At 44.9% G+C, this 24,300-nt stretch overlaps 1 protein-coding gene across 3 annotated transcripts in view; it reads right to left on the reverse strand.

The window, feature by feature from the left end:
- Nucleotides 1–24,300, reverse strand: part of SCARF2 (scavenger receptor class F member 2) — a 57,804-nt gene that overhangs the window by 19,653 nt on the left and 13,851 nt on the right. For 2 of the 3 annotated variants that reach the window (XM_060249201.1, XM_060249200.1), the window contains exons 3-9: nt 19,016–19,117; nt 16,260–16,779; nt 14,939–15,157; nt 13,001–13,129; nt 2,337–2,440; nt 2,040–2,157; nt 565–683 (exon numbers count right to left, since the gene is read on the reverse strand). In XM_060249201.1, coding sequence (XP_060105184.1) covers nt 565–683; nt 2,040–2,157; nt 2,337–2,440; nt 13,001–13,129; nt 14,939–15,157; nt 16,260–16,779; nt 19,016–19,117 — 1,311 coding nt within the window. Of the gene's footprint in view, nt 1–564; nt 684–2,039; nt 2,158–2,336; nt 2,441–13,000; nt 13,130–14,938; nt 15,158–16,259; nt 16,780–19,015; nt 19,118–23,595; nt 23,663–24,300 lie in introns of all 3 variants that reach the window. The other variant, XM_060249203.1, reaches the window with a different exon arrangement.

The following is a 24,300-nucleotide window of genomic DNA, read 5'->3' on the forward strand; positions in this document are numbered from 1 at the left end:
ACTTTCTACACAATTTCATTCAAATGGACAAGACACCTTCTCCCTCTTTAAAACAAAGATGACAAAGCAGAGATTCACAGGAAGCTGACTTGCACGCCCCATCTGGTGCTTCTTCTGTGCTCCTGCAGGCTCACAACACACAGCCTTGCTAGTAGTTAGATGGGCTGTCATCTTTTTCCCCGCTAGCCTTATTTCTGGGTCTTTATCCACATAGCTCACAGATGTTAAGCAAATGAACTGTTCCTGGCCTGGACAGAACATGATAACAGAGGACTCACACCTTTCCGGTCCTTCTGCTAACTAGAATCCTGACGGCCCAACACGAAGGCAAACCTATGTTGTCATGATCAGAACTACCACCCTTCTGTCTATAATCTGACTGATAAATGAGCATTCTTTGCAATCAACCCACTAGCAGTGACACAACATTTAGTTTTACTGGTGTGGGCAGCTATATTCTTCCTGTTTTTATCATGTGGGCTGGGGCTGTTTATAAGATGGAACCAAGTTAGAGCTCTCGTTTAGGTACCACGCACCATTCAACTGATATTGGAAGTACCTTACCGACAACTTTGGGCAATTTCTGACGACGAAGAGGAATGCGGGGGAGTTTCATACTGATCTGGCTGAACCTGCCGCAAAGACGTCTCGGGGACTTCTTGTTGACTGGGTCCTGATTTGTGCTGCAGAGGAAGCCAAGTGTTTGGTTAGACTTCTGGCAAATGATAAAGCATGGATGCAGATTTTGTGGTGGTGGGGACTTACTAATTTAGAGAACAGTGTGACATATTCTCATTGTGTTTCATCATCTTTCCTCTCCCATTCAAACTGCTTTTATGGACTTTCAGTATATTAATTCTTCTCTTCTTTTTTGCTCTGGTATCTATCCACACCTCTCCCTCTCCTTGCCCCTTGTTGTTGGCTTTGTTCCCACGGTTCCCCAGGTCTCCCACAACTGCCAAATTAAATCCTTCATTCATGAACTGCACTTTTCCCTCTTGCTACTCCCTACCCACAGGAACTCTGACCTCCCTTTGACTTTTTTTGGTAGCATATTTCAAGGCCATTAATAACTTTCATTTTCGCTCTGGTGTCCCCTCCAAACTCATCTCTACGTTTGCCTCGCATGTCTTGCCTACTCTAGCACATGTAATCTCTTACAGTGTAATGCTGAAGGTTGTCTCTCATTTCGGGGCAGGCAATCTCTACCACACAAGCTGAGAGCAGCTCACCAGACTAATTTGCTCAGTACTAAGGGCCAGATGTCCATCCAAGCACCTGAGGCTCTGGCAGCACTGCTGGAACCAGCAGTGTAGGAGAAGGCAACAATGCTGTCTCCCAGACCCACTGGTTCCAGTCCCAGAGATGCTACTGGCAGAGTCCCTGGCCATGACTTGCTCTAAATGTATTTGGCCAAGTACAACTCTTGCTGCACCTGCCCCCAGTTTGCTAGCATGCTAACATCTTCACAGGCAGGGTCCCCCACCTCCCCATCACTGGAACGGAAGGAATTGCCTTCCCCTGGTTTAGATACAGCACCCAGAAATAGCCATTAGCCTCCATCTGCAAAGGAAGGAGCTGGATTACCATTCCCATTAAGTCCATTTTATTGTCATTTTTTATCTGCTATGCGCTGTCAGCATGCTAACTGAAAGGCACGACAGAAATCTAATGATAATAAATTAATAACTCACACGATCCCTTCCCTATTGCAAGCAACTTCATGGCACATAAACCCCAACATAAAGGATATGTTCCCTCAAATCTTAATCTCATCAGTCCCCACTCATCTACTTGTAAGAGGGTATCTGACAGTCTATTGCACAGCTCTTCACTCTAATGGAGAGCTGGAACCCAAAGCAGCTAGCCAATGTCAGAACTGAGAATCCCAGCAGCACTCCTACCCACCCAGTAGCTTGGTGCCTTCTGTGGTCTTGCCTGGCTCCCATGCCCCTTGCATGCAGCCTGTTCAATGACACCCCCCCCCCCAAAAAAAAGCTTCTTGCAACACCTGCAGTGGATTCATCATCAATACTTACTCCCGAGGTTGGTCCTTCTTGCGGCAAACACAACAACAACACAGTAGTGATAGGAGCAGGATTAGCAATAAGGTCAGGAGGGCTCCAGCTCCGATGACCCCCATCCGTTGGTTGGCTTCTGGAACAGAATCAAAAGTGTGCAGGGTGAGGCTCACTGTGGCATGCCCCAGACTCCTGCATCCAAAGACGGTTGGCAACTGGCAGCCTGGGAATGGGGGGGTGGGAGTGCTGATATCAGGCCCTAGAAGCTACAAGGGAAGAGTGAGAGTTTTATGCCTGGATTTGCTAGATATTTACCCATATAGCAGTCTCCTGTTAGGGGATCACAGGAGTCCTTGTGGCAGTTGCAGGATTCTGCACAGTTCACTCCATACTGACCAGGTGGGCATGTCATATTGCACCTGAGGAAAGAACAGCTGGGTGAGCAATAAAGGAAGGGAGAAAGAGGAGCTGCCAGGGCTTGCCCTGAAGCTACTGTGAGTTTCTCCTTTCCTCCAAAAGAGCCCACTGTGGAGGGCTGGCTCTCAACTTCCTCTGGAACACTGCATCACAATTCCACACGAAATCATACAGACAAGACAATGGCATACGTTTGTAGGTAAGTCCACAATCTGCACAAGTGGGGTGGGAGGGAATTTTTTTTTGAGGGGGGGGGATGGTGAATTTGAAAGCACTGTATTTTCATTTCCTTGTCTGACTAGGAATGATTAACAAAGAAAAAGGCCAGAGATCTGAAAGGTCATTGAAGTTGCCTCAAGGATCCAGAGGTAATAGCTGACACTTAGTTCATCCCCCCAAAAACTGAATGGAAAACAATTTCTAAGCTTTAGCAATAGGTGCCAGTTTGTTTTAAAAGTTCTGTCCTTACAAAAACAAGTCCTATTTTTTTAAATGGTTGAGATACTCAGGAATCTATATAGGCAAACTGCTAGAGTCTTTAGTGAAGGTCCTTTCCCAGGATTTCTCATGGAATGTGACCAACTGCATACATGGAGTCATGATTTCCCATATGTGCACATAAACGCAAGGTTAGTTTTTCCTCTCTATTGTGCAATGATAATGATGGGGCCACAGAGTAGCCAACCCACAAAGATGCCTTTTCTTTGATTTACCATCTTGCTTTTTGATCAGTGCATTTCCCACTTAACAGCCAGTGAAATGGCCAAAGGCTTAGACTGGGATCTGGCAAACCCAGGTCTGAATCTTTTGAATCCCATCATTGCCACAGAAGTTCATGGGTTACACCTTGGGGCATATGCTTTTCTCAGCCTAACTCACTCAACAGTGTTGCAGTTGTGAAGATAGAATGGAAAATGGAAAAATGTCGTTCTTTGGATTGCCATTAGGAAGAAAAGTGAAGCATTTGAAGATTTAAATCTACATGCATTTGTGTATTGCAATACTTTGACTAAGGCACTTTTTTGAGAGTTCTCGTAATAAGCAATATTTCTGTCTAATGATAGGATGCTTTCAAGTATGAACTTCCACATACTTTTTTTTTTAAAGCAGACTTCAGCATTCCTAGTTTGAGGTTGGATCAGCAGTGTTGCTCAGAGGTCAGAAGGTTTGTTGGCAGAAGGATGTTTTTGTGGTGCACTGGACTCCTAGAAAGTCCAACAGGATCTGCTCTTTCTGAGCTTTCTCCTGAGAACTTCAAGGCTGTGCATTTGAGTCCCACCAGAGTCCATTTTGGGGAAGGCTGAATGGACAGGCAGGTGCTTTGAATAAAGGTCTTCAGCTCAATCCCTGGTCTCCTTAGTTAGAAAGAGTCCTTGGGAGAAAGGCCAGGAAAGACCGCTTTGTGTCCAAGACACCAGGGGAATGCTGCCGCCAATACTGAGTTAGATGAATTTAACTCAGTGTAAGGCAGTTTCATATGTTCAGCTGGTGACTTCTAAAAGATCTAAAACAGACAATACGTATTTGTGGGTCCTCCTGATGAGCTGGTAGTTCTTCAGCCACAAAGCACAACAGCTTAATCTGAGTGGAATCAAGAGAAGGGCATAACTTGAATACCTTACCACTTGCATGGAACAAACTTCTGTGAGGCACAAACACCTCAAAGTGGGGAACATTTTTACGTAGCAGAATGTGGGTGTGTTGCAGGGAGCCAGAGACTTCCAGGGCACAGTAGTGCACCTTCTTTATCTCTAATTTGGAGCTGAGGTAGGTGGTGGCCAGAGACAGGGCTCTTCAGTGGAGGCACCTTGCCTGTGGAATGTCTTTTCTGCTTCCCAGGGTTTTTAACAAAGGAGCTGAATTTTTAAATATCATTTTATAATCTGTTTTTAGCTTGAGAATGTTTAAGACCCATTTTAAGCTGCTTCATGTTTTATGTTGTGTTCGGTCCTGCTGTTTTTTGAATGTCGGGGTTTAATAACTTGCATCATGTTTTATGTTTTGTAAGCTGCCTTGAGCACAGGGAGCTACCTGGACAGGTAGCCTGGAAATTTTTCCAGAGGAAAAAAATAACTAAATAAAGCTTTCATCAATTAACTGTACCAACCAAGCACCTGGAGGTTGGAACCCATGCCCGGTCAAGAGCAGCACAGTAACCATTTCAGTAAAACCCAGAGGCATTTGGGGGGGGGGGGGGGAGGGGGCCAAAACTACTGGATGGGACAGCCTCAGGCAGCTGCAGCTGTTCCTTAGCCATTGGAGTCTCCCAGGAATCCAGACATTTGCATGCCTCACGAACATCCAACACATCTCTTTGGCTCTGGTCCCTCGCCTCCTCGGTGCCACGTGCCAGTTGGCATAGAGAACACGGACTCCACAGGCCCTCACAGCAGCTGCACGCAGGCATGCTCCATTGGCAGCACTTTACAGAGTCTGTTTTTTGGGTTGATTCTGGATCCTGCTGGTTTCTCTTGAATGCTTTCTACTGTCCTCTTTTGTCTTCTGATTACTCGGTTGCTGTGTTTTACATTTTTTTGAACTGAAATTTGGAATTGAGATGATTTTTTTTTTTGCTGTAAGTCACTATGGGGGTATTCCTCTAACAAAAAACCCTATGAGTTTAAAATATTTTAAACAACAAATGGATGAAAACATTGTCAGGGTATTTTAAAAAAGACCATAGGAATAAGCTTGGGGCTCTAGCTATGTTAAAACTGCACTAAATTCTGCACAAATTCTTTTTAGAACTGAGACTCACAGGAACAGAAGTGGTCCAAGGAGATTCACCCAGGGATATCTTGGATTTCCTTCTATTGATCCACCCATCTTTCCTTGCAAGTTTTCCAGGATGCTGATAGATTTTTTTTTTTAAAAATAATTGCTATTGCACTGCTTTCAATTTGTTTGTTTTTTGCTCTTTAGTATTCAGTTTGGTTGACGTGATGCTGTTTACAGTGTCAATGTGCATGTTATATAGTGTTCTGGGTTGACTTGCACACAGGTTTCCTGCAGAAAGGTGACTAAAATAACAACACCAAAGTTCATGGAACCTGAGGCTGAACTTCCCTCCCCTGTTCCCTGGCTTCACATCAGTTCACACTTCTTGACTTTTCTTCCCAAGATACAAGGAGCTATTGTTTTTGGTCAGGTTTTCAGATGCAAGAGGGCTTTGTTAACAACCCTCTGGATGGCTCTTGAGCATAGAAGTCAAATATTGATAGAATCCCTTTTGTGTCTCCTAAAAGACCAGCCTGGGGCCACTGCAGATTTCTTGCTGCACTTCATGCTTTGGACCCCATCTCTCCCTTCCATAACTGGCAAGACATCACTGCTTTATGGATAAGTCTGTTGTGGATAACAGAGGAACTGTGCTAATAAGCCCTTGGCAAGGAGTTTTCTGTCTGTGATCCTTGCAGTCTAAGGATCTCTTTGCCAGAAGGAAACTGGAATTTTCTCATTTTGAGAAAGTTCCTGAGCTGGACTGATACGAAAGGGAGGAGTTGATGTGTGTGTGTGTGTTGCCATCAAAGCAATTAACAAGCACAGCATGACACCACCACTGAGAAAAGCCTCAGCTATTTTGTTTTGTGATAAACATGGTTATCACGAAGATGATGGCCTGCCAAAATGTTTCATTTCTTATTCTTCTAAAACTGGACAGCCTCCTAAACCTGTGGTTAGCAACTAGTACTACAAGAAGACAATGGTGAGGAGGTTAGGAAGAGGGTGAGCAAGTCCTTCTTAGTAAAATGGACTGTCAGAAGGTCCAGCCCCACAGCCACCAGGTTTCCCACACATTTATTTTATACCCCACTTTTCTTCTCAATAGAGACCCAAAGTGGCTTATGTCATTTCTCTTCTCCTCCACTTTATTCTCAAAACAACCCTGTGAGGTAGGTTAGGCTGACTGTGTTTGAGTGGCCCAAGGTCACCCAGTGAGCTTCCATGGCACAAGTGAGGATTCAAACCAGAATCTCCCAGATCCTAGTCCGGCAACCCTAACTAGACTACACTGGCTCTCCAGTTGGCTCTTAACATTCTTCCTGACTCTCAGCCATCTTGGGCCCAAAGCCCTTGCTGTCTTTCTCTTCTCCTTGATACTGACAGAAATCAGGTGACAGGAATCACTGTAAGATGGAGCAATGATTCCCTTGCACTTTGAACACTCATCAGTTTGTCCTAGATCTCAGGCTCTGGAATTCTCCACTAGAATCTGGAAACCAAACTAGAGGTTACATTTTCTAATGAGTCATGTTTGGGAAACCCTGAGCCATCTTCCACTCTTCTTAACCAGAAGGCAACCACTGGGAACTAATTTTCTAAGCCCAACAAGAGCCTTATTTATATTGGGCTTGCAGCATGTGGGGAGGGGTTTTAGCCCTCTCCTCATACCACTTTCCCAACCTGAGATGGCCCTGGGTGACATTATTTGCCCCTTTGGGGTGGCTACACAGCTATGGCTTTATTTAACTTTTTTCTTTCTTGGTAATGTTGATGTTTTAAAATAGATAATTATATTAAAAGAAGAAGCCTCACATCCCTGTTTATAGAATTCCCAACTGGATTCTTCTCATTTTCAGCAAAATTTGCCAATAGCCTTAAAAAAAAATCTCAAACTGCTTGATTTAGTGCTAAACTATTTTTTTACCAACAGAATTGACTGCCAAAAGAGTTTTTGAAATCTCCTTCCTTGAAGGTTTTTTTTTAGAGATATCTGTCATCACTCCATCTATCTGACTGCAAACGTGATGACTCTGTTCTAACAGTAACTGGTGAAATGGGACTACCCACAGATAAAGCCAGGGCTTGGGGGACTTCCTCAGCTATGCTGAAAAATACAAGTTTGATTTTTAAAGAAAAAGCAACTCTCCCCCCTGACCCCGGAGTCCAGGAAGCACTGAGCAAGTTCATTGCCTTCCAGCAGCCACAGCATGTTGATGAGGGTTGAGTGTCAGTTAAGGATCTCTGTGGAAAACAGATGGAGGAACAGGAAGGAATGTTGGCACCCCAGGCAAATGCCTTTGCTGCCCCCCCACCCCACACTGTGGGGATTCCACCCCCTCTTCCTCCATCATGCTGTGGGGAAGCAACTGCCCTGCTCATCCGCTCCACACTGTCAGGAAGCCTTCCCTGCTCATGTTGCCCTCATGAGGGCTGAGGCTTGCTGTGGTGCCATGCCCCCCAGCATAAGCAGATTAGGAAGCAAAAATGGCCCTGAAATAGAGTCATATCCCTGCCCACCCATGACCATACCCCCTCCCAACAAAAGGGTAGGGAAGGAGGAAATTGCCCTACTCCTATTCCCTTGATAGAGGGAAGGAAGGCAGAAACAAGCTTGCCACAGTGGTCTTAGGCACTCTTGTCCCAAATAGCTACAAGCCCCCCTGATTTAAAACATTGTTGTCGTCCTTGGGGTGGACATGAGGACATCATCTAGGATTATCAACCCTCCAGTCCATGTGGGTTTCCCCATGCTTTAGCGGGTTCCTCGCTGCTCACAAATGCCCTGAAATGCAACATTATGATATCACCCAGAAGTGATGTCATTGCACTGCTGACATATTTATTTTATCAAATTTATATCCTGCACTCCCCTAAAGGGCTCAGGGCTGCTAACAACAGTTAAAAACCACATTGAATATTAAAAACAATATTAAAAAAATCAATTCCACACATAGCGTGGCGACATTCTAGCTTTTGGGCAAAACTCTAAGTTAAAATTGGGCTCAAACCATAGAGTTTTGCCTAAAAACAGAAGCTCCCAGAAAGGCCCATCAATCTCCCCACTGGCAGAAAGGTAGGACCTGGCAATCCTAATACCATCACATCTAGTTTAGCCCTATCTCACTCAGTTTCCTACTCATGAAGCACAAATCTCTGTAGTAAGCACTTCTTACTACAGCCCTAGACTGCTGAGTTTCAAGACTGGGTAAGCAAGAAGCAAGTCAGCAGTCTCATGCTATCATGCTGATGGAATGGAGGTTCCTTTTTGTTTATTCCTTCCATGATTCCTCAGGGGTTCCAGCTTCTTGCGTTGAATTTGACTAGAAGCATGGTAGCCAAAGAAGGCCAGCCAGGTAGCAGGAATTGAATCAGAGGGCACATGTCTGATGGACTGAATTCCCTGGCCAGGTCAACCCCATAGGACATAATGGTCCTTTCAGTTTTAAAGACCCATGTACCATGACAAGCTGAAGAGCATTCTATCAGGGGTGTTGAACTCTTGTTATGAGGGCCGGATCTGACAAAAATGAGACCTTTTTGGGCTGGGCCATGTTGGGCTTGGCCATGTGTGTACCTATTTAAGATTAGGTAGCAGAGATATAAACTTTATAAAGGACACAGACATACACAAAGATTTTTTTAAACTTAAAACATGCTTAAAACATCAGCATTGTTGGTTTTAAAGGTGTTTTCTTTGTATTTCTCCCACAGGATCCAGGGAACTGGGCAAAGGAAGCTCTGGCTCTTTCCTTCCTTTCCCAGGGGGCCAGGAGGGGGAGAAGTCTCAGCCAATAGAAGGAAAAAAGGCTTGGCTCAGAAGCTCTGCAGTGCAATTGAGAGAGCCTGGCAAAACAAGCTCTGCCTCCCCCCCATTCCTCCCCAAGGGAGGAGTCTCAGCCAATGGAGAAAATAGAAGTTTTGCTCTGTAGCTCCTGTGCAATTGAGCAAGCCTGGCAAAGCAAGCTGTTATGCAGAAGGAAGCAAGAGAGAGGGAGAAGGAAGTAGATGACAGCCAGTTGCTCAGGGGCCTGATAGGAGTTCTCCTGGGCTGCATGTTTACACCCCTGCTCTCAATAATGGCTAGCAGACCTGGCCTGGCCATTGAAAATAATGGCACTTTAAAGTTTAAAAAGCAGATGCACCAACAACCAGCTGGAGAGTAGTATCCCCTCCTCCCTACCTACTCTTGCCTCCCTGACAGGATTCAGTCCTAATATTATTCAGAGTGGAATTGTAGCAGAGGGCAAGAATGGTACTGGATATTGCTCACTCAGATCTGATACCCAGAATATTGGGCATTTTATTGGATAGGCAATATCTGACTGTACACCCTACTGTCCCTGTATTGAACCCTTTAGTTCATTGCGGGGAGAATGGATATCCCCATCATGTCTCCCTCCTTTCAATTCTTTGTGGGCTGCCAACTTGATACCAGATGATAACAGCATAACAACCCATTCATCTTCAGTTCTCTGACTCCAACCTTCAGTTTTGGTTTTAAGTTATTACTGGATGTGTTCATCTCTTTCCCCTTATTCCTCTTTCTTCTTCCATCTTTTAAAATGAAAATGTCTGTAACATTAGTGGTGGTAGCCCCTCCCTTCGCTTGAGGCATGGTCCACTGTTAGCTCAAGACCCACCACTGAAGGATCAACAGCAACACTATCAATAATATTGGCAAAAGAAGAAAGCCCTGAAGTTGCTTGGGCTGGGCCATGACTGGGAACAAAGATACCTTTTAAAAAAGTATTAAATAATTTGATATATCACTGCCCTTCAAAAGCACCTAAATTCTGCTGCCATAAGCAGCTGTTTCAAATCTTCCTCATTTGAGGGCTGGCTCTGAACCAAAACCCCTCTTGGAAGAAGCTCTTTGGGTGTTTGTCTAAGCCATGCTTTCTCTTTTTGTATGATCAGCACTCGTTCCTAGGTACAACTCTTGATCACTCAAACTAATGCATGATGGGAACATAAGCTATCTCCAAAAGAGGCAAATCTGCTTTACAGATTTGATGATGTAAAATAAAAACCTCAAACCACTAGAGATGCCAGTTGGAATTACTGCTCATCTCCTGACTACAAAGATAGTTCCCCTTGGAGAAAATGGATGCTTTGGAGGTTGGACTCCATGGCATTGCACCCCACTGGGGTCCCTGTCCTCCCCAGGCTCCACTCTCAAGTCTCCAGGAGTTTCCCAACTCAGATCTGGCAACCTTACCGCTCCCTCAGTGGCTGGAGGGACCTGGCAAGCCTAAAATGCACAAACAAACAGGAATTCTGATTTTGCCTCTTCCTGTGAAATGTACAAAGAAATCCCAATTACTGCTTCAGAGGAAAAATAACCATTTTTTTTTTTTGCCTTGAATGCAACTGTGGCATGTAGTTGTTTTGAAGAAACTTTGTCCTGAGAGCCAGCAACCAAGATGAGTAACTCCTGACCAAGCATTATTTTTAGTTTGCCTTCAGGGATTTCCATCTGCGGACAAAGCTCTTTTACTGTGGCTGACTTTTCAATCTGCCAGGCTACTGTAACTGACTTGTGCAAGGTGGGATTCAGGACATTTTGACACCAGTAAGGAAATCCAAGTGGCACTTTCTGGGCAGGGAGGAGGGGGGTGTCCTGCATGAGCTGAAAAGGAACTGTGCAAAAGCATTTTTCACATTCACATTTTTAAGTGCAAAACTGCTTTGGGAATTACAGCAGGGATCCAGATGGGTTAGTGACACACTGCAATAGTTACCCCTCCACAGCTAGATTTTGTCTGATATATGGCAAACTGGGGAGCTCTTTAGAAATGCAAAATATCTTCTTGTTTAGAGAGCAGCAAAACTGCTTCTCCCACATTTACAATACTTTCTCTTTCCCTACCCCAATTCCTTTCCAATACCACCAGTCACACGACTGCTTCATCACAAAGAGAATCCAGCCCAAATCCTCTCAGCTCACATGTTCCTTGTGTCAAGTGGGTCATGTGAACTGGCCTTCCGATACACAAGACGCAGTTAAAAGAATGCCTGAATACAAAAGCCCAATTCTGCTTTGAATCATTTTTTTCCAATAGAGAAAAAGAAGTATTCCCATGTCTTTGTTTAAAAGAACGCTTCTCCTGTGGAAAGAGAACACAGCTCAGGCTCCCTTTTCTCCCCAATCATGGTGTTGAACTCGAGTCATCAATTGATCCAGATCTCCTTCCTCATTCATCTTCTCTGTAAATCCCCACTGCAGCTTGGAACATAGGCTTGGAAGACTTTGAGCCAATTTGCAGCAGTTAGGGGACTTAATAATAACTTCATTAAATGGCAGTCATTTTAAACTTTTGCTGTACAGTACAGTACAGTACAACTTTTGCTGTACAGTACAATGATCTGCCTCGTAGCAGGTAAGGAAGTTGCTTCTGTCTGGAAGCAGACAAAGATAGCTCTAAATGAGCCTGCAGGATAGGAGGGTGCTACATTTAGACAGCAAAAGGAGAAGTAGCTGGATCCCTTTTGGCATATAAATCAATACATGTCTATATCCAGACACACTTCCGGACAGTAAAAATCTGCTGGCTTTGCTGGAAAAAAACACCAATTATTTGCTGGAAGACAATACCTTGCCCACTTACAGACCAGAGTTGAATATGCAAATGGTGATTAATTCCCAAGGCACATTGTTTAGTTCTGTTGCTAAAACGAAGGGTAATCCAGTTCCAAGACCAAGTTTCCCCAAACCAACATGGTTATTCAAGCCTCAGGTAAAATGGTCAGCATAATACAGCTAAGCTTCAGGGCTGCTAGATTTGCTATTGCAATAAAACCTTGCCTTTTATTCAACTAACAAAGGGCTTGTGTCCTACTGTTCCACTAAGCCTGAAGCCCTCCTCCAGCCTTAGGAGCTTTTCTCCAGTGTAAGGGGTCCTTCCTCTACATTCCTCCAGCCTTTGGTAGGTTACTATAGTGCTGCAGAGGGTACTATTTTACTAAGTTTGTTTTTAAAAATCTTTTCACTGTGGAGCAAAAATGTGGGACACAATACCCTTGTGGTATTAACTTCAACCTTTTTAAAAAATTGCAAAACTGCTTCACTGACAGAAGGGGAAATAAATGTATTCTGGTGACTTGGTGAATGCTAGCCAATAGAGCCCCACCTCAGCCATAGTGCAATTAGCATTCATGTTCCTATTGTAGGGTGGAGTGATTGGCATTTCAGTTCTGACATATGCTGAGAGTTCCATTTCTGGAACTGCAGAGCTTTTCTTTTGTAGCAGGAACTCCTTTGCATATTAGGCTACACCCCCCCTGATGTAGCCAATCCTCCAAGAACTTACAATAGGCCCTGTAAGAAAAGCCCTGTAAGCTCCTGGAGGATTGGCTACATCAAAGGGGTGTAGCCTAATATGCAAAGGAGTCCCTGCTACAAAAAAAGCCCTGTGGAACCGAATTCCTAAGGCTGTGCAGACCCAATTTGGATTGGGGCCACATCATATGGAAAGAGGGGCTTAAGGGCTCTCCCCACCCTTGCACCATTCTGTCAGCCTGAAACAAACAGCCCAGGGAGCTGCTATTTGCCTCATTATGGACGTAATGTTTACTGAACTACATGATTATCATTCCCTGATTGGGCAATTAGTACTGTGCAGGGTTGGGGGGAAGGCTTCATTCCCCACAACCCACATGCTGTGGCCCCAATCAAAATTGTGCTACTGCATCCCTGGGACTTGAGTTCCCAGCATGGAATTCTAGATGCATGTCTCCATGGTGGCCTTTGTGGACGCGTGAGGATGCATGTGGACTGGCCCTCTCTGAACCAAGTTGGTGTAAAGGGGGGACATTGGACCCGAGTACAAATCACTTACGAAGTCCCATAAAACCCTGCCTTGCAAAGGCATCTTCCTGTTTCAAAGTGACATTCGCCGTTGAAGCAGTCGCTGCAGACAAAGGCACAATTCTCACCATACGTCCCATTGTGGCACTTGGTCTCACACCTAGAGAAAGGCCAAAACAGACCATTAAGCTGGGAGAAGGATGATTTGAAGAAGCAGAAAGGCTTCTTTCTGCATGCCAAAGGGACAACAATTGCTTATGGTCACCATTCAGTTATCCTTAATCTACAAAGTGAATTGCTGAGACCAATTTGTCTAAATCTTTCTGCTAACCAAGCTGCTTCTCCATCATTGACTGACTGAAGTCAATTTTTTGCTATATTGGACCACAAATTAGAACCAAAAAGAAGCAGGCACAGCCAATGGCCTCCTACATATGGAACCACAGTGGCCATGTTACCCACACTACAAGTGACTTAAGTCACTTAGCAAGTCCTTGAAACATCTGTTTCAAAGAGCAGTGGGCACTGGGAGGAACTGACATCAAGTGAAGGCCCTCTTCTAGGGAAGTACCCAGTGTTCCAGCAGTCTCCAAAATCAATAGTAATGCAAGGTTGCATCAATTGTCAAGGGTAACATAAGCCACCATGTCCCTTAACAAACCACTGCTCTCTCATAAGGGACAGCATAAATGCATTTTGCAGAATCGTGGAACAAGGCTGATCCTGGTCTTTCCCACTTCAACTGGGCTGCAGGTCTGTGTTGCAAGTTTCAGTTTCATTTACTAACAAAACCAGAAACCTTCCCAGCCTGTGAAAAGCATATTGGGAAGGAGAAGGCGAGAGAAAATTTCTTTCTAAAATGGCAGAATGGTGGGGGTGATGGGGTAGTTCACTTTGCAGGGACCCACATCCAACCTGAAGGGAAGGAAAACTTCCACACTATGCAGCTGAAAGCACAAACTGTACCTTTTTGGCTTGCCTCAAGCCACTGGGTGACTTCACAGGTGAGGTGAAATTGAACCAGCCAAGGTTGTTAAACACAGTGAACCAAACATCTCTCTCAAGATGGACCAAGTGTGGAGTTCGCACATTCTGTTCCCTGCACACACTCTAGCCTTGTACAAGCAACACATTGGTGCTTAGGCCCATTATGCAGAACAAGAGCAGGAGCATGTTGATGCCAAGGTGTGTACCTCACCTGAGAAGTTGGAGCCAGCAGGCTTAATCACAGGTGTTGACATGTTTTGGTCTTTGACCTCTCCCCCCATGATGTGCACTGGTCCCAGGTATTGATGTATTGTTGGGTACAGAGTAAATGTGTGAATGGCTTAAGAACTGGGAAGGCCCTGCAGCTTGAAGTATCTCATCAGGGTGTGGAGATTTCCCAGTGCCCAAGCACATCTCATTAGAATGACGAGCAACTGCAGATCTATTCTATGTGCCCAGCAATCATCTCCAACAGGAGGGGAAAGAAGTCTGGCAGATGGAAGGAGATGTATGTTCTGTGGGCAGAAGTGCTTTTGGATGTGAGGGGTTGGAGCAAAAGGAAAGAAGCTGGACTTGCAGTCACACATTTGGATTTAACCAGCCCAACACAAAAGACACGGAGATGTTAGGAACTCAGAGGCTTGAATCAGAAATGTCATGGGCCAAGGCTGAGATCAAACTACAGCTGGGCATTCAGGCACAGAAAGGAACTGGGATTGTGAAATATCAACTCCTGTGACTGGCAGGCAGTATGAACTCTTTGGACTGAAGAGGTCTGATCTTGATGCCAGGAGTCTGGTCAACACAGCAGGATCTTCCTGGTAGACTTCAGCTTTCAGGAACAGCTGCTAATTTCACAGACTCTGAGCTCAAAGGGGCACACTCCAGGTCTAGACTGAAGCAGGCTACCCACAGCCCTAATCTGGCCCTGAAGTGCACTACAGTCATAAAAGGACCAAGGTGTCCCCACTCCTGGACTCACCTATCTCCAATCCAGCCAGGGTTGCAGAGTGAACACTTGCCATTGATATGGTTGCAAGTGTGGCCATCCTTACATGAAGGGCAGATCTGCTCACAGCCTTCTCCATAGAAGCCCGGGGCACACACCTGGTCACACTTGGTGCCGTTCCAACCTGCTTCACATGCCAGGCAGAGGCCATCCACGATCGTACATGGCTGCAGCCCCTTGCACTGTCCGCACCTGTAAAAGCCATGGAAATGGGCACAGGTTCTTGAGAAGTTCATCTAAATAGCTAAAGCAACCCCCTTCCTTTCTTCCTGAGTTAGCTGCCTGCACAGCATGAATAACCTCAGGACTGGCCTTATCTCCAGGTGACCTTCAGTCATAGTTCAGGCCTGTGAACAATATGGCTGCCACTTCCACTATAGTTTTCCTCAGTGATGCTTTCAGGCATATTTTTGGCTCACCAAAACACAATGAGCCCATCAGGTGGAGGAGCATAATCCTCTTTTTGGGATCTGGCACCCACAAAATAGGAAAGGTGTATATGCAACAAACACCCTTGGAAATTAATTTTTACAGTCCGCTATACTTTGCATCTGATTTTACTTGCATGCTGACTAATGACTTTTTTCTTGCAATATCACATCACCGCTTCTGAATGAATCATTATTTTGTGTTGGGATTTACCAATGGATTCCTCCCAAATATGGAGGCTTAAACAGTGGGAAAGCCCTACAATGAATTGGTAGTTTCTACCATGGAGATAAATCGAGATGGGTAGCCGTGTTTGTCTGTAGCAGTAAGAGTAGCATTTTAATTTAAAAACTAACAACATTTGTGATAGGGCATGAGCTTTTGTAAGTCACTGCTTACTTCTTCATTTTCTAGAATATGCATGACACAAACTCTCACCATAGTTTGTGGGGTAAGTGGATTGTAGAGGGTTTTAAAAAAAATTTTTAGTCCCTTTAGTATAATGTTAAACCTTTTGCATTTGGTGAGATGATGTTTGTTTGTACCTGCGCAAATTTCTTCACAAGCTTGATGGATTTCCATTCTGTACAGCTAAATGTAGTGCCTTCTATGGAGATATTATAACATCTCCCGCTATTACAACTGATCTCCAGGTGACAGAAACCAGTACACTTGGAGAAAATGACTGCTTCAGAAAGTGGACTCCCTGCCCTCCTCAGGCTTCACCCCCAAAAGCTCCAGGTATTTTCCAACCTGGAGCAGGAAACCCTATCTCCCATGAAAACTCCCAGGGTGGGCTTGGACCAATAAAAATTAAATTAATACAGATGAAAGGTTTGCTTAGTTTCCCAAGTGCCCTTCTTACCGTCTCCTGCAGCCCTGTCCATAGAAGCCAGCTGGGCATGGTTCTCGGCAGAACTTGCCACGGTAGCCTGGTTCACAGGTGCATGTCCCGTCAAGCTGGTTGCATCTGCCCATGTGGCACTGGCAGTAGCGGTCACAGCGAGGGCCGAAGGTCCTCCCTCGACACTGGCAGCGCCCAGTGAACTGCTCACAAGGAGAGTTGCTGCAAGCGCACTGGTTGTTGCAGCTGCGGCCCCACCAGCCAGGCTGACAGATACAATTCCCCGTCTGTTGGTCGCACTGAGAGTTAAGGCTGCAATAGCAAGCGCTGGAACACTGGGGGCCCCACCAGCTGGGCTCACAGGTGCACTTGCCCATCTTCTGGTCACACTTCCCATGCTTGCACAAGCAAGGGTTCTCGCACTTTGGACCCCAGCGGTTGGCATTGCACGTGCACTGCCCCGTCACATCCTCACACTGCCCGTTAGGGTGGCACCGGCACATCTCCTTGCAGTCGGGGCCCCAGAACTGGCGGGGGCACTCTGTAGACAAAACCATATGGCACCAAGAGACAGTCAGTAGTACAGCACAAAACAAGTATTTGCTCCCCAAAACCTCTCCTCCGAAAGTTGCTCTCAAACATACTCCTGATTACTCTCTTGATACTCAGGCCCTTGTGCATGTTGACAGACAGGATGAGGACTTTATAGCAGATGCACAATGGAAATTTTGCACAGTTTTCTGCTCCTAACTGCAGCATGCAGGGAGAAAAAGTTACAGTATGTGTTCTCCCATGGAGCTGCTGTTGGCTCTGTTGCAAAATCGTGTTACTTATGTTGACTACACATAATTTTTGCAACTGAGCCAAAAGTGGCTCTGTGGGGCAGTTTGAGGGCATGAAAACAGTGCAGGCATGAAAACAGCACAGGCGGTGGGAGGCTGAAACTGCTTCTATCCACATGGCGCAGTTGTAAGTGGAAAATGGCCAGTCTACACAATGTATCCAGGTATAGCCCAACTCAGATAGAAAAAGGAGGACAGAAGGAGCAAGCTCACTGGCCCAACTCTCCATCTGAACATGCAGGCCCTGGCCCACCATTGTGTGCTCATTGCCTGCTGCAAAAGCTGCCAAGGGCCCTTCCCCTCTTGGTGTAGCTTCTCTTCCCACTGCTTCAGCACTAAGCAACCAACAGCAGGGTATTGCTGGGATGCCGCTTAACTGGCACAATCCCATGTAACAGCTGGCTCATGCTCCAGACAGGAGGCCAATGTTTCAATTATCACCTCTTGCTTTTTAATTCTTTTAACAATTTGGAGGGGAGTTGATTTTAATGGTGTTAAAACGTGATTTTATCATGCATGTTTTAAATTAGGGGTCCCCAACCCCCGGTCTGTGGACCAGTACTGGTCCGTGGCCTGTTAGCAACAGGGCCGTGAGTTGCATAATTATTTCATTATATATTACAATGTAATAATAAGAAGACCACAACGACATTGGATTTATATCCTGCCCTCCACTCCAAATCTCAGAGTGGCTCACAATCTCCTTTATCTTCCTCCCCCACAACAGACACCCTGTGATGTGGGTGGGGCTGAGCGAGCTTTTACAGCAGCTGCCCTTTCAAGGACAGCTCTGCAAGAGCTATGGCTGACCCAAGGCCATTCCAGCAGCTGCAAGTGGAGGAGAGGGGAATCAAACACAGTTCTCCAAGATATGAGTCCGCACACTTCACCACCACACCAAAATAAAGTGCATAATTGCATAAAACCAAAACCATTGCTCTCCCCCCTCCCCAGTCCATGGAAAAATTATCTTCCACAAAACCGGTCCCTGGTGCCAAAAAGGTTGGGGACCACTGTTTTAAATTATGAGCTGCCCTGGTGGCCCTCATAAGAGCAGAAAGGCGGGATACAAATTTTGTAAATGGGTTTCAGGATTGGTTCAGGCAGCATCAGGATTAAGGTTTGAGGTGCCTGACCCATCAATCTCCCAGGAGGTGCCACCTGTGCTACCCCTCTGAGGTTCTTTCTTCAAACTGTAGGGTCTCCTATTGGATAGAGCCAGTTTGGTGTAGTGGTTAAGTGTGCGGACTCTTATCTGGGAGAACCGGGTTTGATTCCCCACTCCTCCACTTGCAGCTGTTGCAATGGCCTTGGGTCAGCCATAGCTCTGGCAGAGGTTGTCCTTGAAAGGGCAGCTGCTGTGAGAGCCCTCTCAGTCCCACCCAGATTGTAAGCTGCTATGAGTCTCTGATTCAGGGAGAAGGGCGGGGTATAAATCTGCAATTCTTCTTCTTCTCCTTCCCACTCTCCTTTCTGTACTTGCCAGCTGACTCCTCCCACACTGCCTCCTGTTGAGGACTTTTATGCCCCTTCTCCTGGGCACTCCCCCATTCCTGACTTACTCCTGAGAAAGCCTTTATTCACGGGCAGCCAGCACTGCCTGGCAATCCCATCTGTTCTTCAGCTGCCCCCGCAAATGTGCACTGCTCTTCCTCTACCTTGAAGTTGTGCTGTCATCTCCTTAAGACAGCCCCCTGCTCTCCCTCTTCTCCCCCAGGGTCAGAGTGCTTTCCAAGGTGTGTCAGACCAGCTCTACCCCTCTTTCTTCAGGGTCAGGACGCTCAAGGGTGTGACACATGCACAATACTACTGAAACAGAGGACAGGACCTCTGTTTGGTAAAAAGCAAAGTCTTGGGACAACAGACCTCAACATGGGTACACCAGTGGCAGACAAAGTCCCTAGCAAGAAGATAGATCCTGTCCATTTTACTTACTTGTTTCACAATTGGCTCCAAAGTACCCATGGCGACAACGGCACTCGTTGGGTCTCACACAAACCTCATTATCCTTGCAGGTGAAATTTCCCTCACATATAGCTATGGGTGAGAGAAAAACAGAATTGTTAGAAGCTGGCAGAACAGAGGACTGAAAGTGGGAGGATCTGGGTCCCCTTCCCCAGTGACCCAGATCTCCCATAAGAGATGGAAGCAGGACACAATTTCTGACCGGGCCCTAGTTGGCACCTAATTCAGTCAGTGATTCCAACCAGGGCAGAATACAAATAGCCTATCAGAAATGTACATTAACTTGGAAGTCATTCCCACAAAAAAACACTTTAAAAAACCAGAATGTGCTATCAGTTAACAACGAAAAGTATTTGCACATGATGTGGGAAAACTCAAAGTTCGCAACGTTGTAATGGTCTTAAAATGGAAAGCAGCAGAAGGGTGTGATACAGATGTGAGACTGTGCTAGATGCAAACACGATCTCAGGCTGCCCCAAAGGCTACAGATACAAAGATGCATTGCCTGTTCTCCCTCTGAAAATACAAACACCAGCAGTAATTCACATATGTCTCCAGTAGTCACTGGAATACCTGGGCTTCTTGTAAAACTGGGCAATCCTGATATTCTCATATCTGGAGATTTTAATTGTCACTTTAAATGAAGACTCAATATATGCCAAATTGGGTAGTGCTACCTACTGGTTGGATAGCACATTTTCCTCATAAACAAAATCTTCTAGTTCTAGGATACCTCTCCTGGATGGCTAAATTTGGTCTTCCCTTGAACTGGCAGGTATTCATATTAGTTCATTAGAGAGGGAAAAAACCAACAACTAACAGTAGATGGATACCGTTATTAGGACCGTCATATGCTATCACAGAAACATCTCTGTTAGATCTGGCCACTCTGTACCCAACAGTGGCCACCCAGATGGATACCATTATTAGGACCGTCATATGCTATCACAGAAACATCTCTGTTAGATCTGGCCACTCTGTACCCAACAGTGGCCACCCAGAGCATTCTGAGTGCTTGCAAACAGAGCATGAAAATATAGCTAATCCCCTGTCCCCACCATCTGGAACTTAAGAAACATGATCTCTGTTCAGGGATGTTCTATTGATCAATCTATCCTCCAAGAGGTTCCCATGAACCCAAAAGGTGATATAATCCAAAGAGATCAGGAAAAAAGTTCTGTGGTTCCTTTTCCACCATCACCTTCATCTGCTGGCAAGGATCTTTACGTCAGTATCCAGCTAACCCTTGAATTTTGTGTTCAGTTTAGCCTGAAATAAGGAGCCACCCTGCTTGAATTTCTCAGTCTTGTTTTGCAATTGTTTAAACATGACAGGATTTAATGCCACCAAATGTGGATTTTGCAAAATGTGGGTTATGCAGATTCATATAAAATCCTCAATAAATAAATCAGGAGGGGCTATGGCTCTGTGGCAGAGCCATCTGCTTTGCATGAAAAAGCTCCAAAATTCAATCCTTGGTATCTCCAGTTTGAAAAGATCAGGTAAGAGGCAATACTCCCTCTAAGCTGTGGAGCCTTGTGAGCAAAAATTCTACTTCATGAGCTACTGGCACTAAAGTTATGCACTACTGCATAAATGAGTTTGCTTTGGGGCCATTTTTCCTGAGCTAAGACAAAAATGTATGAGCCGGAGGCTAGAAAACTGTGAGCTAGCTCACACTAACTCAACTTAAAGGGAACACTGGTAAGAGCTGATATGAAGGACATCCACATGAGACCCTGGAGAGCTGCTACCAGTCAGAGTCAACAATACTGAACTTGATAGACCAATGTCTCAATATAAATCAGCTTCATTTGCTAGGTCTCTAATGTTTTTTAACTGACCATTTTTGTTAGTTGGGACTAACTTGACTGAACTTAAGTACGATGTTGTAAACTGCCTTAAGAGCCTTATAAGGCTAAATGGTAGGATATAAATGTTTAACATAAATAAAAACAAATGAAAATGTTATTAAGTCTGTTTCTAAACACTGGGAATTTTAAATGAAACCATTCTGTTTAAAGAAACCATAAAACCACACATAATGTGAAAGGTTGAATCCGCTGCAAATTTATGTAACACAATTAATATTTTTATGAACGGTTTTCTATAGGAAATAAAAACCCTGCATGGCTTCTTTGCAGTGCCTTAAGGTTTTGAAAATAATGTACAATAAATTGTCCTATGACATGAGAAATTGTTTTTAAGAAACTGAGTTCAAGATTAATGCCAGTTTTTTTTCTTGACATCTGAAAGACAATTCTGCTTCTTCACCCAAGCTCTGTAATTTCCTCAGTTCCCAAATTATGATGTTTTGACTCTACAAGCCCGTAAACACTCGCTTCCCTTTTCATGGAAACACACAGAAAACCCACAGATAGCCAGCCTTTGTTTCCAAAAACCTCTAGGCACCTGCTGTGCAAGCAAATGCTTTTACTTGGTGATGTTGCTTGCAGATATACCAGCTCGCATTCTATGGAGTGTTCCTCAGACAACAATCTCCACTCATGGAGAATGACTTTCGTGCCTCTCCCAGCTCACAAATGCTGTTTGTGGGAGCAGTATTTCAGTTGGCATCTAAGGCTGCAGTGGAAGTAGGGTAGATGAGGAAGTTCACAGAAATCATTCTATCTGTGGAAATGCTCTGTTAAGCCCAAGTTATTGTTCTTCAGTTAAGTTGCATCCTCCCAGGTAGCACAAAAACTTTTTTTGGCCTCAAATTAACACATTTTAACCTTTAAAACAAATTGTCCCCCCTGCAAGCATCAGTTGTTTTCGACTCTGGGGTGATGTTGCTTTCACAAACGTTTTCATGGCAGACTTTGTACGGAGTAGTTTGCCATTGCCTTCCCCAGTCTTTTACACTTCCCCCCCCAGCAAGCTGGGCACTTATTTTACCGACCTCGGAAGGATGGAAGGCTGAGTCAACCTTGGGCTGGCTACCTGAATCCAGCTTCTGCCGGAATTGAACTCAGGTTGTGAGTAGAAAGTTCAGACCACAGTACTGCAGTACAGCTGCTTTACCACTCTGTGCCATGGGGCCGCTATATCAAATTACAGTGAGTAATTTTTTTTTAAAAAAATTAATACCTGGAGTACAAATGGGAAATTAAATTTAAATCAATCTGAGGCAGCCCTTTCTTCCTAGATGGTGTAGCTTATCATCATCAAATGGGACATACTGATTTCAACCCTTTTTCATGTTGATTAAAACAAAAATATTTGGTGGCTTTTCAGACCTTCTTGCTTCAAAGAACCCTTCTTTTGACACTGACTCACCTGCCAGGGAACTCCACTGTGGAAGATACTGGAACATGTCCTCAGGCATGCTCTCAGGGTCCACCTACACATTTACAAATGCTTGTGTTTGTTGGGCAACAACACAAGGACTTTGCGTGCAACTGGAGTTTGCATGCAACTGCCTCCCACACATGGACTTTTTCTGCCTGTGACCAAAGCAGACAGGGAGAAATCAGCTGTAGTCTCTCCCACCTGCTGTTTTTGTGTTTGTAAACAGACAGGTGAAGCTGCTATTACCACTGTGGTGAAACTTACTGCAGCCAAGTAAGTGATTTTAACAAGGAAGCCAACAGCTGCTCCACCGAGCAGTTTGGAAATGTGAAAACAGCAGTGGCTTCAGTTGCAAGCGGAAAAGAGCCAGGGTGTGTAAGTATGGGAGGCAGAAAGCATTGCATGTTTGATGCAAAGTCCTTATGTTGTTCTCCAACAAACACTTGGGATTTATAATGTGTAGATGAGACTTCAGTTGTCTGGAACTGTCTGACCTCTCTGAACTGAGTGCGTCCTAGAACACACCCACCTCTCTCTTGGAACTGTGTCTTGCAGGGCCAGGTGAACAACCAGTAGTTAGGCAAGCTGCCATTCAGGGAACAGTGTCCATGAGTACTGTCTTTTTCCTTAAGGAACTGCTGATAAGCTTCTGAGGCTGTGCTTCCTGCAGCATACAGTCTGAGAACCACTGAGCAACTTGAGATCAACAAATGAGGCTAGTCATGCTGTCCCTTGCTAGCTTCACACTCCAGCTGGATGGCAGAAATCTTCACATTCAGGCATGGGTACCGAACTGCATTAAACTTCTTTAATGAGAATGTAACAGATGGTCCATGGGCAATTTCTGACTTGAGATGCCAGTAGACTGGGTGGGGTATGGTGTGTGAAGAAGACAGAATCCCCAGTCAAGACATCCTACCACGTTTACCATCCCTCCTTAGCCGGTTTGGAAGAGCCAGTTTGGAATCTGGGCACCATCTTGACCCTTTCTCTCTGATAAAAAGCTTCCCTGGAAATCTCCACTGGACAGACTTCCACGTGCACAGTCCCTGCACAGAACCTCCTTAAGTGGCGAGAAAGCAAGTAGAAGATTCCAGACAGCCCAATATGGACACCAGAGAGAATTCTAGGAAGGTACAGAGAGATTAGATAACAGTTGGTTAGGCAGAGATGGAAACACATAGTTTAGTGCGTACAGCAGGAAAGCTTAGAAGGCACCACATTCCCATCATGCACGAGATGCCGGGCAAAGCACTTACCCTGTTGACAGGTGGAGAAACTACTCTTCCCCCTTGGGAAATGTTTGGGTAGCATCCGACCAAGGCACTAAACACATGCAAAGGAGGAGTGGGGAGGGAGGGGGGAACTCATTAGTTTTCATAATGGAGAACTCCATAGTATTAGTTTATGATTCAAACTTTAAATACACAGGCAACAAAAAGGAAAGACACTCAATTCCCCACGCTCCCCCCACAAAACCTCCTCAGGGACAGTAGCTGCTGAACTGTGCTTAGAGGACTCTTCACGTGTTATTTACCTGGAGAGAATGAACAAGTGTACATGTGTGGGAGGAGAGAAAGGGATCATGCCTGACAATTTATGTAAATCTGGTCTGAAGTTTATTTATTATTTATTACTTTAGTTTTCTATCCTGCCCTCTCCACAAGCAGACTCAGAGAGGCTGTCAATTAAACAAAATTTAAAATTACAATTTAAAACAGTAAAAATTAATTAAAATACATTTCATGGTGCTACTTAAAAGTTCAGTATAGGCGGGATCATAACTTTCTTTCTTCTGACAGTGATCCTATGGTGGACATAATTTCTCATAAGTGTTACATGTGCAGGCTTTGTCCACATGTTTTTGCAGGTTGACATATGCAAGCTCTTGACTGCATAGAACTCAGTTGATATTCTTCTAATTTACCCCTGGTTTGGTTCCATCTTCTCCTGCTTAAAAGAAT

This window comes from Heteronotia binoei, chromosome 11, assembly GCF_032191835.1.
Source record: "Heteronotia binoei isolate CCM8104 ecotype False Entrance Well chromosome 11, APGP_CSIRO_Hbin_v1, whole genome shotgun sequence".
Classification (NCBI taxonomy): domain Eukaryota; kingdom Metazoa; phylum Chordata; class Lepidosauria; order Squamata; family Gekkonidae; genus Heteronotia; species Heteronotia binoei.